This window comes from Giraffa tippelskirchi, chromosome X (assembly GCF_054371585.1).
Source record: "Giraffa tippelskirchi isolate mGirTip1 chromosome X, T2T-mGirTip1v1.2.pri, whole genome shotgun sequence".
NCBI classification, from domain to species: Eukaryota; Metazoa; Chordata; class Mammalia; order Artiodactyla; family Giraffidae; genus Giraffa; species Giraffa tippelskirchi.
In genome coordinates, this window is record NC_137289.1 from 55001647 (window position 1) to 55017384 (window position 15738).

Below are 15738 nucleotides of genomic sequence, written 5' to 3' on the forward strand. Positions count from 1 at the left end.
AGAGAATGAATAACACCGAGGTTGAGGGTCACTTAGGGTCTGTGCACAGTACCTGGACTCCTCAAAGTTCTGTTCCAGCAAAGTGGGCAGAGCTTGGCCCCCAACACAGGCCACTTGGTCCACATCCTGGGCCCTGAACACAACTTCTTCTCCTCTCTACTCACTCTGAGCTTCATTCCTCACCTCCAGAGGCTTCACATGCTACATATGGATACTAAAGCACAGTTGTCTCCTGTTCCCCAAATACAGCCACCACCTCTTTGTTACCTCCCAGTCCTGGGAATATAACACTGGAAGTGCCATCCAGCCCTCAGAAGCACAAATTCAGTGATGAGGAGCATGCAGGCTTCTTGGAGCTCGGGGTCCCTTGGGCACAAAATTCAGGGCCTCTGATACATGAAACAAGTCTGGAGGCAGGCAGGTGGGTTCTCAGTGTGCACATCCTCTCGATTGCCCTTGGCTGTTTGCAGAGAGATGAGGCTGGAAGAGGGTAGGAGTGGAACCTCTAAAGCATGGCGCCTATTACAAGCCCCTCTAACCTGGATCTCAGAGCAGTACTATGATCAACAACCGGTTCAGCACAGGCACTGTGACAGCCAGCCTCTAAGAATGCCCCAAAGATCCTTGCCTCCTGGTGTTCATGCTCTAGTGTAGAGCCTTATCTCATTTAATAAAGATGACCAAAAGACCCTGATGCTGGGAAAGATTGAGGGCAGGAGGAAAAGAGGGCGACAGAGGATGAGATGGTTGGATGGCATGACCGACTCAGTGGATATAAGTGTGAACAAACTCCAGGAGATAGTGAAGGTCAGGGAAGCCTGATGTGCTGCAGTCCATGGGGACATAAAGACTCAGACACGATTTAGCAACTGAACAATGTGACCAGCCATTTGTTACACAGCAATAGAAAAGTAAAATACATGTTGGCGCTGAGAGTAGGGTTTCATGGTAAACAATAACAACAAAGAAACAAAGAAAGGACTTTGAGAGAGTATTAGTCAAAGATGCTTTGAAGAGAACTTTATCAGAAGCCCAATTGAGGGCAATTGTGGAGGCTGCCAGTGAGTTATAAGGGAAATAGGGAAAGTGCTATAGAAACTGGAGGAAAGGATCCCTTTTTATATTTTAGCAGAAAGATAGGAGAAAGCACAGCACAAACCAATCAGAAACAACATGAGGCCTTTCAAATGACATTACGTGGATAAATTCCTACTTGGACTGCCCTTTGCTATTTTCTTAAATTTATCTTATTGAAGTATAGCTGATTTACAATGTTGTGCTAGCTTCTGCTGTACAGCAGAATGATTCAGTTATACATGCATATATATATATATATATACACACACACACACACACACACACACACACATATATATATATATATGTATATATACTTTTTCATATCTTTTTTCCATTATGGCTTGTTATAGGATATCGAATATAGTTCCCTGTCCTATACAGTGGGACTTTGTGGTATATCCATTCTATATATAATAGTTTGCATCTGCTAACCCCAAACTCCCAATCCATCCCTCCCCCCACACTCCTCCCGCTTGGCAATCACAAGTCTGTTCTCTGTCTGTGAGTCTGTTTCACAGATAAGTTTACTCGTGTCATGTTTTAGATTCCACATAAAAGTGCTACTGTATGGTATTTGTCTTTTTCTTTCTGACTTACTTTACTTAGTATGGTAAATCTCTAAGTCCATCTATGTTACTCCATGTTGCTGAAAATGGCATTATTTCATTCTGAGTAATGTACCACATCTTCTTTATCCATTCATCCGTTGATGGACATTCAGGTTGTTTCCATGTCTTGGCTGTTGTGAATAGTGTGGCCATTGTTTATGTATTTTTACTGTAAGGTGTCTCAATGTCTCTCTGAATGTACACAAGGGATAATGAAAATAAATGTTTTAATGTAGTTTGTCGGCTATCTAACGTAGTCAGACTTTTACTACAAAAGTCTGGGAGTGAGGACACAAGATTTCTAGTCTCAAAGGTATTATTATTATCAAATTGGTTACGTTCTCTTTGCTTTATTTATTTAGAAAGTGGTACTTGCACTTGCTATGGGACTCTTGTGCATTTTAACTTCTTAGTGATAATAGTAACACTACGAAAATTAAAATGGTAAGACTAAGAGCAAACACTTACATGACACTTAAGTGTCATGTGCTCTTCTGAGTGCTTTGTATGTATTAACTCATTTAATGAAAGTAAATACTGAGTGGGGGAGACAAAGCCCTGTGCCACTCCATAAGGGATACTGCATGTTACTATGCGATAATGCACTTTTAAAATGTTAACACCAATGACAGAAAAGAGGATGGCGTTGCATTAACTTTATTTTAGTGCTCATTTATGGAGCACCTACTAAGAAGAAAACACAGTACTATTGATAGGTGCTTTGGGAGAGACAGAGAGAAAGACATCCCTTCAAGATCCCAATCATTCAGAAGCTCATATCCTAGGGGTTGGGAGATGTAAGTAGGCACAAATATGTAAAAATTTGAAAATATATTAGGATATGAGACATGCTACCATAGAATATGAAAGAGGGGGTACCAACGAGACCTAGAGAGCACCTATACTGCCTTACCAAAAAATGCCTAAAGGAAATCCTCTACTGTCACCCCCTGACCTTTCTCCTTCTCTGATCCTGTATTCTGGTCAATTACAACTTCACCCCCCCCCACCTCCCTTAAATAGCTTTCATTTCTTAGGCCCATTTTCTTCTTTCCATCTTTTTGGCGGGGGGAAGGTCAGGAAATATTTCAGACCTACATAACAGTGTAAAGAATACGACATCCATGTACCCATCACCCAACTTCAGAAATCTTACACTACAGATACAGTTGAAGCCCGGTACATACCTGTGTCTTCCAGAAAGATATGCCCAAGCCCGGGTCCCTGGTACCTGTGAATGTGACCTTATTTGGAAATAGGGTCTTTGCAGTTGTAATTACATTAGGATCTAATTCAATGGAGTCACCCTGGATTTGGGATGGGCCCTAAATGGACTGGGTGATATTCTTATAACAGAAAGAAGAGTGGGATTTGAGATACAGACACAGGGAAGAAGGTCATGTGAAGACAGAGGCAGAGACTGGAGTTATTTTGCCACAAGCCAAGAAGTGCCAGAAGCCACCACAAACTGGGGGTGGAAAGGAGGATTCTCCTCCAGACCCTTGCTTTCAGACTTCTGACCTCTAGAACTGGTGAGAGAATAAATTTTATGTTGTTTTAAGCCACCTACTTTGTGGTAATTTGTTATGGCAGCCCTAGGAAAGTAAGAGTAACCCTTCCCAGTTGAATTCTCCTCTCTCCCTCTCCACTATCCTAAGCAAGGTGTTTATCATCCTCATACATGCCTTTCTACACATCACATATGCATGCATTCCTTCCATGCATACCTTTTAGTACATATATGTATCCGTAGTCAGTGATTGTTTTGCATGTTTTTAAGCCTCATATTCATGATATCATAACGGTTCTATCCTTCTGAACCTAGTTGGTTCCCTCATCCATTTTTTCTTCACTGCCACCATCCAATCCCTGCCCTGCCAGGAGGTTTCTCTGTATCTCAGGGCCTTGAGAATTCTAGTCTCATCCCCATTCCAGGCTTTACTGTCCCATTCAGCTTACCTGAAATTGTATCAAGTCACTGAACAAATGATGGTCTTACCACAGGAGAAACTCAGTCCCTCACGACACCTGTCCCCCGCCCCATGCCCATCATTGCTCTAAGACGGTGATGCTGAAACTTTGAGATGCTTCAGAGTCACCTGGAGGACATGTAAAGCGCTGACAGCTGGGCCACCTTCAGAATAATGATCCAGTAAATCTGGAGTGGGGCCTGAGAAGTTGCACTTCTAACAAGTTCCCAGGTGATGCTGATGCCGCTGGTCTGTGGCAGCTCAGTAGCTCCATCTGGTCTCCAGACAAGCTTGGTCACCCACTGGTTCCTCTCACTAAAACGAAGTAGGGGCTAGACCTCCATCTCTCTCTTTACATAAATTGTTTGTCAATTGATATATTAATTAAACTGTGGCTGCAATAAAGGGCTTCCTGATAACTTGGTTGGTAAAGAATCCACCTGCAATGCAAGAACTTAAAAAAATGATTTCAACGACAGTAAAGTGGACCAAAACAAAAAGACACAAGATTCGTGTCAGTGTTACACATCTAGAAAATCTGCAGCTTATCCATGGCTAACAAATTTTTATTTTTAACATGAACAAACACAGTCAAATATATCTGACAAACATAAGAAAAAAAGTCAGATGTCAGTGGATAAGACATTTCACATGATGAAATCTGGAACAAAACCAGTGTTGATAAAATTCCCACTGGCTACCGAGAAGCTGAAAATCTCAAATCCGTGAGAGACAAGTCCATTGTTTCTTCCTCCATCATGTCTTTCTATGCTTGACAGCTGTGGGATGAAGTAAGAGTCAATTAACAATTGTAAACCAGGGGGCAGTCCCAAGATGGCAGAGGAACAGCACGGGGAGACCACTGTCTCCCCCTCAAATTCATCAAAAGATCATTTGAATGCTGAGCAACTTCCACAAAACAACTTCTGAATGCTGGCAGAGGGCACCAGGCACCCAGAAAGGCAGCCCAATCTCTTCGAAAGGAGGTAGGACAAAATATAAAAGACAAAAACTGAGACAAAAGATTTAGGGATGGAGACCTGTCCTGGGGAGGGAGTCAGGAAAGAGGAGAAGTCTCCACACAGTAGGAAACCCTCTCACAGGCGTGTCTGTGGGGAGTTCTGGAATCTCAGAGGGCAACATAACCAGGAGGGAAAAAAACAAAAAAACAAAACCCACAGAATACGTGCCTAACCACAACTGCCAGTGGAGAAGTGGCCCAGAAACTCCGGTCTACCACCGGTGAGTGGGGGCTGGGCAGGGAGGCGCAGGCTGCATAACTGGTCCTTACGGTAAGGACCGGGCCTGAATGCCCTGAGGACAATCTGAGGGAGCTAATGTTAGAGAGCAACCCAAACCATGGGATCTTCCAGAGAGACACACAAAAAAGGCCTTTCTCATGAAAGGCTCTATCGGCACACCTGGCACGCTCACAGAACAAAGGAGTGAGCAAATACCAGAGGAGAGCAAGCCAGCTGCCATATAGGGCCCTCCCTCCCCAGAGGCAGAGAGGCAGGTGAGAGATAGCCAGAGCTGGGCTGCTGCACTCTTGACCCCAGAGATCGCATCTTCCACCAAACTGTGAGCAGGCCCCCAGTTGCTAACCTCGTCTTCTTGGGATCCTAGCTGGTTGACATCTGCCAGGAGTGTCACAGCCTGAGATCAGCTCCCCAGAGGAGGCACACGGCACACCTGGAACTGTGCTCTTGCGGCACACCCAGGAAACTGAGTGGCGGGGACCAGGCAGGTGAGTAAGACGCATGGCCCACCTGGGACAGTGCACTCACCAAGCACCCGGTCGCCTGAGCTGCTCGGACCTGGGAAGGGCACAAAACACACAGCCTATCCGGGTCTGTGCCCTTGTGGAGCACCTGAGAACCTGAGCGTCTTAGACCTGGGAAGTGCATGAAACGCAGGGCCCACCTGGCACTTGGGACAGTGCCCTTGCAGAGCACCCTGGAGACTGATCAGTCTAGACCCGGGAAGCACATGCTGCCTTGGACTGTGACAAACCCAGGGTGGTCCATCCACTGCGAGCACTCCCCACACACGCCAGCGGTATTTGTTTGCAGTGTCCCTCCCTCTCCACAACACAACTGAACAAGTGAGCCTAAATAAGTGACCACCTTCGCCCCCTTGCGTCCAGGTGGAAATTAGACACTGAAGAGACTTGCAGACGAAGCCAAAATAAACAAAGAAGGGGGAACCGCTTTGGAAGTAACAGATACAGCAGATTGAAACCCTGCATTTAATACTGGAGACATTTGAGGGGCACCGATAGACCTTGAGAACAAGTACAAGCCAGAACAAGGGATGATCTGACACTGAACAGACCCCACAATGCCCAGAGAAATTCCTAGATATATTTTTACCGTTATCACTTTTTAATTTTTTTTAATATAGTTCTTTATTACTCCTTTAACTTTTGTTTTTATAGCCTACTATTACATTTCCAAAAAAAAACCTAATTTTTTTAGAAAAAAAATTCCATAGTTTTTTATTAGTGTGATTGATTATGTTTTGTGTTTTTTATATTTTATTTTTGAGAGTCTAATCTCTCTTCCAGGTTTCTAATCTTTGCTTTTTGTATTTGTTATCAATTTTGTACCTCTAAGAATCTAATCTTCAGTATCCATTTTCACTTAACGATTTGATTACCAGCTTGACTGCTCTCTCCCTTTTCTCCTCCAGGTCACCTCTATCGCCTTCCTCCCTCTTCTCTTCTGTACATAACTCTGTGAATCTCTCTGGGTGTTCCAGGCTGTGGAGAGCACTTAAGGATTAGATTAATGGATAGATTGTTCTCTCCCCTTTTGACTCCTCCTGGTCACCTCTATCTCCCTCCTCCCTCTTCGCTTCTCTATATAACTCTGTGAATCTCTCTGGGTGTTTCTGGCTGTGGAGAAGTGTTTCACCAATAAACCTAGGGGTTTTATCTTCTATGCTGTGTGGATGGAGAAGTCTTGAGGCTACTGTAAGACAGGGACTGAAAGCCAGAGGAAGGAGGCTTAACTCCAAAACTTTAGAACATCAGAGAACTCTTGACTTCAGAGAACATTAATAGACAAAGAGCTCACCCAAAAGTCTCCACAGTTACACTGAAACCAAGCTCCACCCAAGGGCTAACAAGATCCAGTGCAAGACACTCCACAATAATTCTCCAGCAAAACAGGAACCCAACCTTGAACATTAAAAGACGGGCTGCCCAAAGCCATGCTAAACCCACAGACACCCCAAAACTCACTACTGGACACTTCGTTGCACTCCAGAGAGAAGGGATCCAGTTCCACCCACCAGAACACAGACACAAGCTCCCCCAACCAGGAAACCTTGACAAGCCATTAGTCCAACCCCACCCACAGGGAGAAGACTCCACAATTAAGAGGAACCACGAACTTCCAGCCTGCAGAAAGGGCACCCCAAACACAGCAATCTAAACAAAATGAAAAGGCAGAGAAATATTCAGCAGGTGAAGGAACATGATAAAAAAAACCACCAAACCAAACAAAAGAGGAGGAGATAGGGAGTCTACCTGAAAAAGAATTCAGAATAATGACAGTGAAGATGATCCAAAATCTTGAAAACAAAATGGAGCTACAGATAAACAGACTAGAGGCAAGGATCGAGAAAATGCAAGAAATGTTTAACTAAAGACCTAGAAGAAATAAAGAAGAATCAATCAATAATGAATAATGCAGTAACTGAGATAAAAAGCACTCTGGAGGGAACCAACATTAGAATAACTGAGGCAGAAGAGAGAATAAGTGAGGTAGAAGACAGAATGGTGGAAATAAATGAAGCAGAGAGGAAAAAAGAAAAAAAGAATTAAAAGAAATGAGAACAAACTCAGAGAGCTCTGGGACAAAGTTAAATGCCCCAACATTCGAATCACAGGTGTCCCAGAAGAAGACAAAAAGGAAGTGCATGAGAAAATACTTGAGGAGATAATAGTCGAAAACTTCCCTAATATGGGGAAGGAAACAGCCACCCACGTCCAAGAAACCCAGAGAGTCCCAAACAGGATAAACCCAAGGCAAAACACCCCAAGAGACAAATTAATCAAACTAACAAAGATCAACCATTAAAAGCAGCAAGAGAAAAGCAACAGAAAACACACAAGGGGATCCCTATAAGGATAACAGCTGATCTTTCAATAGAAACTCTCCAGGCCAGAAAGGAATGGCAGGTCATACTTAAAAGTGATGAAAGAGCAAAACCTACAACCAAGATTACTCTACCCAGCAAGGATTTCATTCAGATGTTAAAGAGAAATCAAAAGCTTTACACACAAGCAAAAGCTGAGAGAATTCAGCACCACCAAACCAGCTCTTCAACAAATGCTAAGGGATCTTCTCTAGACAGGAAACACAGTAAATGTTTATAAAAAAGGAACCAACCCCCCTCAAATGTAAATGGCAACAGAATCATACTTATCAATAATTACCTTAACTGTAAATGGGTTAATGCTCCAACCAAAAGACAAAGACTGGCCAAATGGATACAAAAACAAGACCCCTATATATGCTGTCTACAAGAGACCCACCTCAAACCTAGGGACACATACAGACTGAAAGTGAAGGGCTGGAAAAAGATATTTCATGCAAACCGGGACCAAGAGAAAGCAGGGGTAGCAATACTCATATCAGATAAAACAGACTTTGAAATAAAGACCATGATAAGAGACAAAGAAGGACACTACATGATGATCAAAGGATCAATCCAAAAAGAAGATATAACAATTATAAATATATATGCACCCAACATAGGAGCACCTCAATACAGAAGGCAAATGCTAACAAGTATGAAAGGGGAAATTAAGAGTAACACAATAATAGTGGGGGACTTTAATACCCAACACATACCTATGGATAGATCAACCAAACAGAAAATTAGCAAGGAAACACAGGTGCTAAATGATACAATGCACCAGTTAGACCTAATTGATATCTACAGGGCATTTCACCCAAAAACAATGGAATTCACCTTTTTCTCAAGTGTACACAGAACATTCTCCAGGAGAGATCACATCCGGGGCCATAAATATAGCCTTGGTAAAATAAAATAAAAAAAAAATTGAAATCATTTCAAGCATCTTTTCCAATCACAATGCAGTAAGATTAGAAGTCAAGTACAGGGAAAAAAAAAACTATTAAAAATACAAACATACAGAGGCTAGACAACATGCTTCTGAATAACCAACAGATCACGGAAGAAATCAAAAAGGAAATAAAAATATGCATAGAAACAAATGAAAATGAAAACACGACAACCCAAAACCTATGAGATTCAGTAAAAGCAGTGCTAAGAGGGAGATTCATAGCAATACAAGCCTACCTCAAGAAACAAGAGAGACATCAAATAAACAACATAACTTTACATCTAAAGCAAGCAGAATAAGAAGAAAAGAACCACCCCAAAGTTAGCAGAAGGAAAGAAATCATAAAACTCAGAGCAGAAATAACTGAAAAAGAACACTGTAGCAAAAATCAACAAAACTAAAAGCTGGTTCTTTGAGAAGATAAATAAAACTGACAAACTATTAGTCAGACTCATCAAGAAAAAAATGGGAGAAGAATCAAATAAATAAAATTAGAAGCGAACATGGAGAAATCACAACAGACAACACAGGAATACAAAAGGTCATAAGAGACTACTATGAACAATTATATGCCAATAAAATGGACAATTTTGAAGAAATGCACAAATTCTTAGAAAAGTATAACTTTCCAAAACTGAACCAGGAAGAAACAGAAAATCTTAACAGGCCCATCACAAGCACGGAAATCAAAGTTGTAATAAAAAAACCTTCCAACAAACAAAAGCCCACGACCAGGTGGCTTCACAGGTGAATTCCACCAAAAACTTAGAGAAGAGCTAACACCTATCCTATTCAAACTCTTCCAGAAAATTGCAGAGGAAGGTAAACTTCCAAACTCATTCTATGAGGCCACCGTCACCCTAATACCAAAACCAGACAAAGATGCCACAAAGAAAGAAAACCACAGGACAATTTATCACTGATGAACAGAGACGCAAAAATCCTCAACAAAATTCTAGCAAGCAAATCCAACAACATATTAAAAAGATCACACATCATGACCAAGTGGGGTTTATCCCAGAGATGCAAGGATTCTTCAATATTCACAAATCAATGTGATATACCATATGAACAAATTGAAAGATAAAAAACATATGGTTATTTCAACAGATGCAGAGAAAGCTTCGACAAAATTTAACACCCATATATGATAAAGAAAAAAAAAACTCTCCAGAAAGCAGGCATAGAAGGAACATACCTCAACATAATAAAAGCCATATAACGACAAGCCCACAGTAAACATTATCGTCAATGGCAAACAATTGAAAGCATTTCCTCCAAAATCAGGAACAAGGTAAGGGTGCCCACTCTCACCACTACTATTCAACATAGTTCTGGAAGTCCTAGCCACAGCAATCAGAGAAGAAAAAGAAATAAAAGGAATCCAGATTGGAAAAGAAGAAGCAAAGCTCTCACTGTTTGCAGATGGCATGATCCTCTATGTAGAAAACCCTCAAGACACCACCAGAAAGTAACTAGAGCTAATCCATGCATATAGTAAAGTTGCAGGATATAAAATTAACACACAGAAATCCCTTGCATTCCTATACACTAACAATGAGAAAACAGAAAGAGAAACTAAGGAAACAATCCCATTCACCATTGCAACAAAAATAATAAAATACTTAGGAATAAATTTACCTAAAGAAACAAAAGACCTATATATGGAAAACTATAAAACACTGATGAAAGAAATCAAAGATGACACAAATAGATGGAGAAATATACCATGTTGATAGATTGGAAGAATCAATGTAGTGAAAATGAGTACACTACCCAAAGCAATCCATATCAAGCTACCAACAGTATTTTTCAGAGAACTAGAACAAATAATTTCACAGTTTGTATGGAAACACAAAAAACTTCGAATAGCCAAAGCAATCTTGAGAAAGAAGAATAGAACTGGAGGAATCAACCTGCCTGACTTCAGATTACACTACAAAGTAACAGTCGTCAAGTCAGTATGGTATTGGCACAAAGACAGAAATATAGATCAATGGAACAAAATAGAAAATCCAAAGATAAATCCATGTACCTATGGACACCTTATCGTTGAGAAAGGAGGCAAAAATATACAATGGAGAAAACACAATCTCTTTAACAAGTGGTGCTGGGAAAACTGGTCACCACCTGTAAAAGAATGAAACTAGAACACTTTTTTAACACCATACACAAAAATAAACTCAAAATGGATTAAAGATCTAAACCTAAGACCAGAAACTATAAAACTCTTAGAGGAAAACATAGGCAAAACACTCTCTGACATAAATCACAGCAAGATCCTCTATGATCTTCCTCCCAGAGTAATGGAAATAAAAACAAAAATAAACAAATGGGGCCTAATTAAACTTAAAAGCTTTTGCACAACGAAGGAAACTATAAGCAGGGTGAAAAGGGAGCCTTCAGAATGGGAGAAAATAATCGCAAATGAAGCAACTGACAAAGAATTATTCTCCAAAATATACAAGCAGCTCATGCAGCTCAATACCAGAAAAATAAACGACCCAATCAAAAAATGGGCCAAAGAACTAAACAGACATTTCTCCAAAGAAGACATACAGATGGCTAACAAACACATGAAAAGATGCTCAACATCACTCATTACCAAAGAAATGCAAATCAAAGCCACAATGAGGTACCATCTCCCGCAGGTCAGAATGGCTGTCATCAAAACGTCTACAAACAATAAATGCTGGAGAGAGTGTGGAGAAAAAAGGAATCCTCTTACACTTTTGGTGGGTATGCAAACTGGTACAGCCACTATGGAGAACGGTGTGGCGATTCCTTCAAAAACTGGAAATAGAACTGCCATACGACCCAGCAATCCTGCTGCTGGGCATACACACCAAGGAAACCAGAGTTGAAAGAGACACATGTACCCCAATGTTCACTGCAACACTGTTCACAATAGCTAGGACATGGAAGCAACCTAGATGTCCATCGGCAGATGAATGGATAAGGAAGTTGTGGTACATATACACAATGGACTATTACTCAGCTATAAAAAAAAAGAATGCATTTCAGTCAGTTCTGATGAGGTGGATGAAACTGGAGCCTATTACACAGAGTGAAGTAAGTCAGAAAGAGAAACACCAATACAGTATATTAATGCATATATATGGAATTTAGAAAGATGGTAACAGAAACCCTATATGCAAGACAGCAAAGAGACACCGACGTAAAGAACAGACTTTTGGACTATGTGGGAGAAGGCGAGGGTGGGCAATATGAGAGAATAGCATTGAAACATGTATATTACTATATGTAAAATAGATGACCAGTGCAAGTTTGATGCATGAAGCAGGGCACCCAAAGCTGGTGCTCTGGGACAACCCAGAGGGATGAGGTGGGGAGGGAGGTGGGAATGGTGTTCAGGATGGTGGGACACATGTACACCCATGGTTGATTCATGTTGATGTATGGCAGAAACCACCACAATATTGTAATTAGCCTCCAATTAAAATATAAAAATTAATTAAAAAAATTGTAAACCAGTAACATGCAACAGTGACTTTCCAAATCTAAGAAAACAGTCAGTCCTACGTATGCCTGCTAAGTCAAAAGAGAAATTACCACATTTACCTCTCACAACACAGACCTTTGGATATGTCGTCAATCTCTCACCCCTCATACCAACGTCCTCTCCCACTCGCCAAACACCAAAATGCCTGCTTTGTTGTTGTTTGTTTTTCTTGAGACTTATTTAATAAGTCTTTCCACCTTATAAGCCTGTGCTCTCTCCATCAATCACACTCTTAAACGCCCTGCTGCCGCTAAGTCGCTTCAGTTGTGTCCGACTCTGTGTGACCCCATAGACGGCAGCCCACCAGGCTCCTCTCTCCACGGGATTCTCCAGGCAAGAACACTGGAGTGGGTTGCCATTTCCTTCTCCAATGCATGAAAGTGAAAAGTGAAAGTGAAGTCACTCAGTCACGTCCAACTCTTCGTGACCCCATGGACTGCAGCCCACTAGGCTCCTCCATCCATGGGATTCTCCAGGCAACATCACTGGAGTGGGTTGTCACCGCCCTCTCCTTAAACGCCCAGACTCTCAGTTTCCCTATCATAAAAGGAAGAGAAGAAAGACAGGAAAAAGCAAAGCAAGAAAGAGAGGAAGGGATAGGTAAGATATAAGTTGACTTAATGACCAATTCAGCGATGAACAACAATGTCACCACGACTAATTTGCTTTTGACTGTCCCATGAACTAGAAAAACTTACAACTGAACAAATAGGTATCAGTCATTAAATGTGCTCCCACTTGAAAATTTTTCACTTACTACATCTTTGTCAATAGTCACATTCTCAAAGGCATTTGCTTTCTCCCGGTTAGGACAAAAGACCGTATTTCTGTAGCTCAGTGCTGAAGGCCTAGCTAGTGTACATTCCAGTCACCTTTAGTCGCTTGTTCTGGTTAACTGTGTTCCAGACAAACAGTGGTCTCTGCTACCAGGTTTCAAAAATTTCCCACATGGGGAAGCCTTACTGCTACAGCTCAAAGGACCTGTAGCTGTGAATGAAGTACTTTTCAGAACATGCTGTGTTCTATGTTATCTAGCGCACAAAGTATTATTAACATTAAGCTGTTTTGAAACTAGACTTTAACCAATTTTTAACTATTATTTACTTTGGGGAGAAAATTTAAAAGTGTATGTCAGGAATGGTGGCTGGGTGATACTCAGAGCTGCACACAGATAGATACCTGGGTTCTCTGGGGCTGCTCTCTGCTGGGTCCAGGTCCTTTTCAGGTCCTTTTTCTGGTTTTTCATCGCTGTCCTCCTCCTCACCTTCAGCTTCTTGGATCTCCTTATCAGACTCTTCATACTGATAATCACTTGCTTCTTTTGCGATGCATAATACAGACTTTGGGGCCAGAACTTTATGGAAAAAAATAACCCAATTTATAATCAGTAGCCACATCCAGTACTCTACCCCTGGGAGGAGAGAAGTAGGTGAAGAAAGAATAGCTGGGCACCTTCCTAGTGGTTGGTGTGACACCTTCATCTCTGCAGCTTCAGGGTTTCAGAGTGAGGTCTTTACCATCTTTCCAGTAGATCTCACACCCTGTGCTGCTGATTATTTCTGGCCCTTTGGAGAAGAAGGGATCAGAATCATCTGGGTCTGACCGCATTTGGTATGTTTTTGTCAGAACTTTGTTGAAAAATTATTCCTTTCATTTAAAGAGAAATTCTACTGTGAAGCTCATTGGTTCCTGGACCCCTGACAATTTTGATTTTACATTTTTCAGGTGCTCCAGTACAAGTTCATCATTTTTCCGGATCATGCTACCGAGAATCTTTAGGTTTTTAAATGCCCTCAACCAAAAGTGAGGGATGCCCTTTGTTTCCCCTTCCCTTCAGGCTCTCTTTCCATCTCCTCCCAGGCTCCTTCTGGAACAGGTACTGGCCACTGACATTCACCTTCTGTGGGCTAATGAATTGCATTGATGATGTCAGCTCTCTTATCAAATAGAGGCTGGCAGAAGGCAGCATACTTTTTCTCAAGACTGTAAAGGTCTTTATAGAATTGGGCTTCCACTTGTGCAAATTATGCCTGGAGGTTTTTGAGAGCTTTGACCCGCTGCTTAACCACTAGAGGCCAGTACTGAGCATGGCCTACCTTTGAGCCCGATATCCCCACAGGGGCCACAAGGGCCTGACGGCCCGGCCGCCACTTACCCACCTCGGCCCCACCCGGACCACAGGCCTCATCCTCCCAGGACTCAGAGGCAGCAGCCAGGGCACCGCCCTCCCAAAGCTCAGCCTCCACCGCGGATTCCTCTGACTTCTAGGATACAGCCCCCTGGACCCTGGGACCCTGAGGCTCCCAGGGTGGGGCGCCCTCTGCTTGGTACTCACCCTGCGAGGCCTCGCCTCCCTCTCCCAGGTCTTCCTGCTCCTGCGGAGGCGCGGGACCCTCTCCAGGGCCTGAGGGAGGCTGGGAGCTGCGCCTGACCATCAGGTGGGTGCTGGGGGGCCAGACCAGGACATGGTCATCGTAGGAGAAACTGTGTAGAAGGGAGCGGACCAGACCCCTGAACACGGGCCCAAACTGCTCCAAGGGGTCCCCGTGGCCTGCAACCACTGCCGCGCCTTCCTGCTCACTCTTGTCATCTTCTACGGTCTCCTTCTCCTCCTCAACCTCTTCCAGGTCTTCCAGGTCCTCCAACTCAAAATCAGACTCATCCTCCTCCGTCTCCTCCTCCTCTAACGGCTCTATATCCCACTTCTCTTCCATTGCGGCCTGTGGCCCACCGCACCCCCTGCGAAGGGCTCCTGACACCCTCAGGGAGGGCAGAAGAGCCGCGGCTTCCTCAACTCCATCCATCCCCTCCCAAGCTGGTGCCGGGACCCGGAGGGGACTGGGGTCATGGCCTGCCCCGCCACCAGCCCTGTCCAGGCCACCTGGGATCCAGTCGTGCTCCTCTGTGGTAGACATGGCAGTTGAGACGCGCCAGTGAGGGGCTGCAGTGACGTCTGCGGGGAAGATGGTGGCCGCCGGGCTGAGAGTCGCGGAGGAGTCGCTGTTGGCAGCGGGGACCGCAGGGTGGGGGTGGGAGCAGCAGAAATGTCAGCTGCACAGGGAACAGGAGTCTGTGAAGGTGCTGGTGTGGGCCCCACGACAGGAACGGCAAGGGGGCCGCCCGCAGACCGGCCCACCAAGACCGAGGCTGAGATGGCGGCGGACAGGCGGGAAAGACCCTGATGGGCTGGCGACTGTAGGTGGAGCTTGAAGGGTCAACCAGGGATCACTTCCTCCAGCGCCAGCTCTAAGCTCATTTGCCAGGAGTCAAGGATTGGCGTGATCGCCATCCAGTGAGTGATCAAGGCCTTCAGCTTCCCTGGAGGCCTGACAGGTCCAGGTCACACTTTGAGCCCACAGGAGTCCCTTCCTTTTCATTACATCATTGCAAGAGCAAAACTACAGTGTCCGTACAGGGGGGTGCCCTGGTGTATGGGAACCTGGATGTGGTGCCCAGTTG

The 15738-nt window shown here is 43.5% G+C and overlaps 1 protein-coding gene across 1 annotated transcript; it reads right to left on the reverse strand.

The window, feature by feature from the left end:
- Window positions 1-4175: 4175 nt before the first annotated feature.
- Window positions 4176-15467, reverse strand: LOC145535455 (uncharacterized). The gene is made up of 3 exons (XM_081563891.1): window positions 14615-15467; window positions 13459-13633; window positions 4176-4437 (listed from the first exon to the last, which is right to left on the reverse strand). Exons 1-3 carry the CDS (start codon window positions 15192-15194, stop codon window positions 4425-4427), a joined length of 768 nt encoding a protein of 255 aa, XP_081420017.1. The 5' UTR covers window positions 15195-15467; the 3' UTR covers window positions 4176-4424.
- Between the last annotated feature and the right edge of the window lie 271 nt (window positions 15468-15738).

Bases quoted from the DNA above. Each gene is read 5' to 3' on its own strand.
- LOC145535455 (XM_081563891.1), bottom strand. From the start codon at position 15,194: ATGTCTACCACAGAGGAGCACGACTGGATCCCAGGTGGCCTGGACAGG. The intron at 13,634-14,614 runs GTGAGTACCAAG...TTTTCCATAAAG, and splicing joins GGGAGGCGAGGCCTCGCAGG to TTCTGGCCCCAAAGTCTGTA.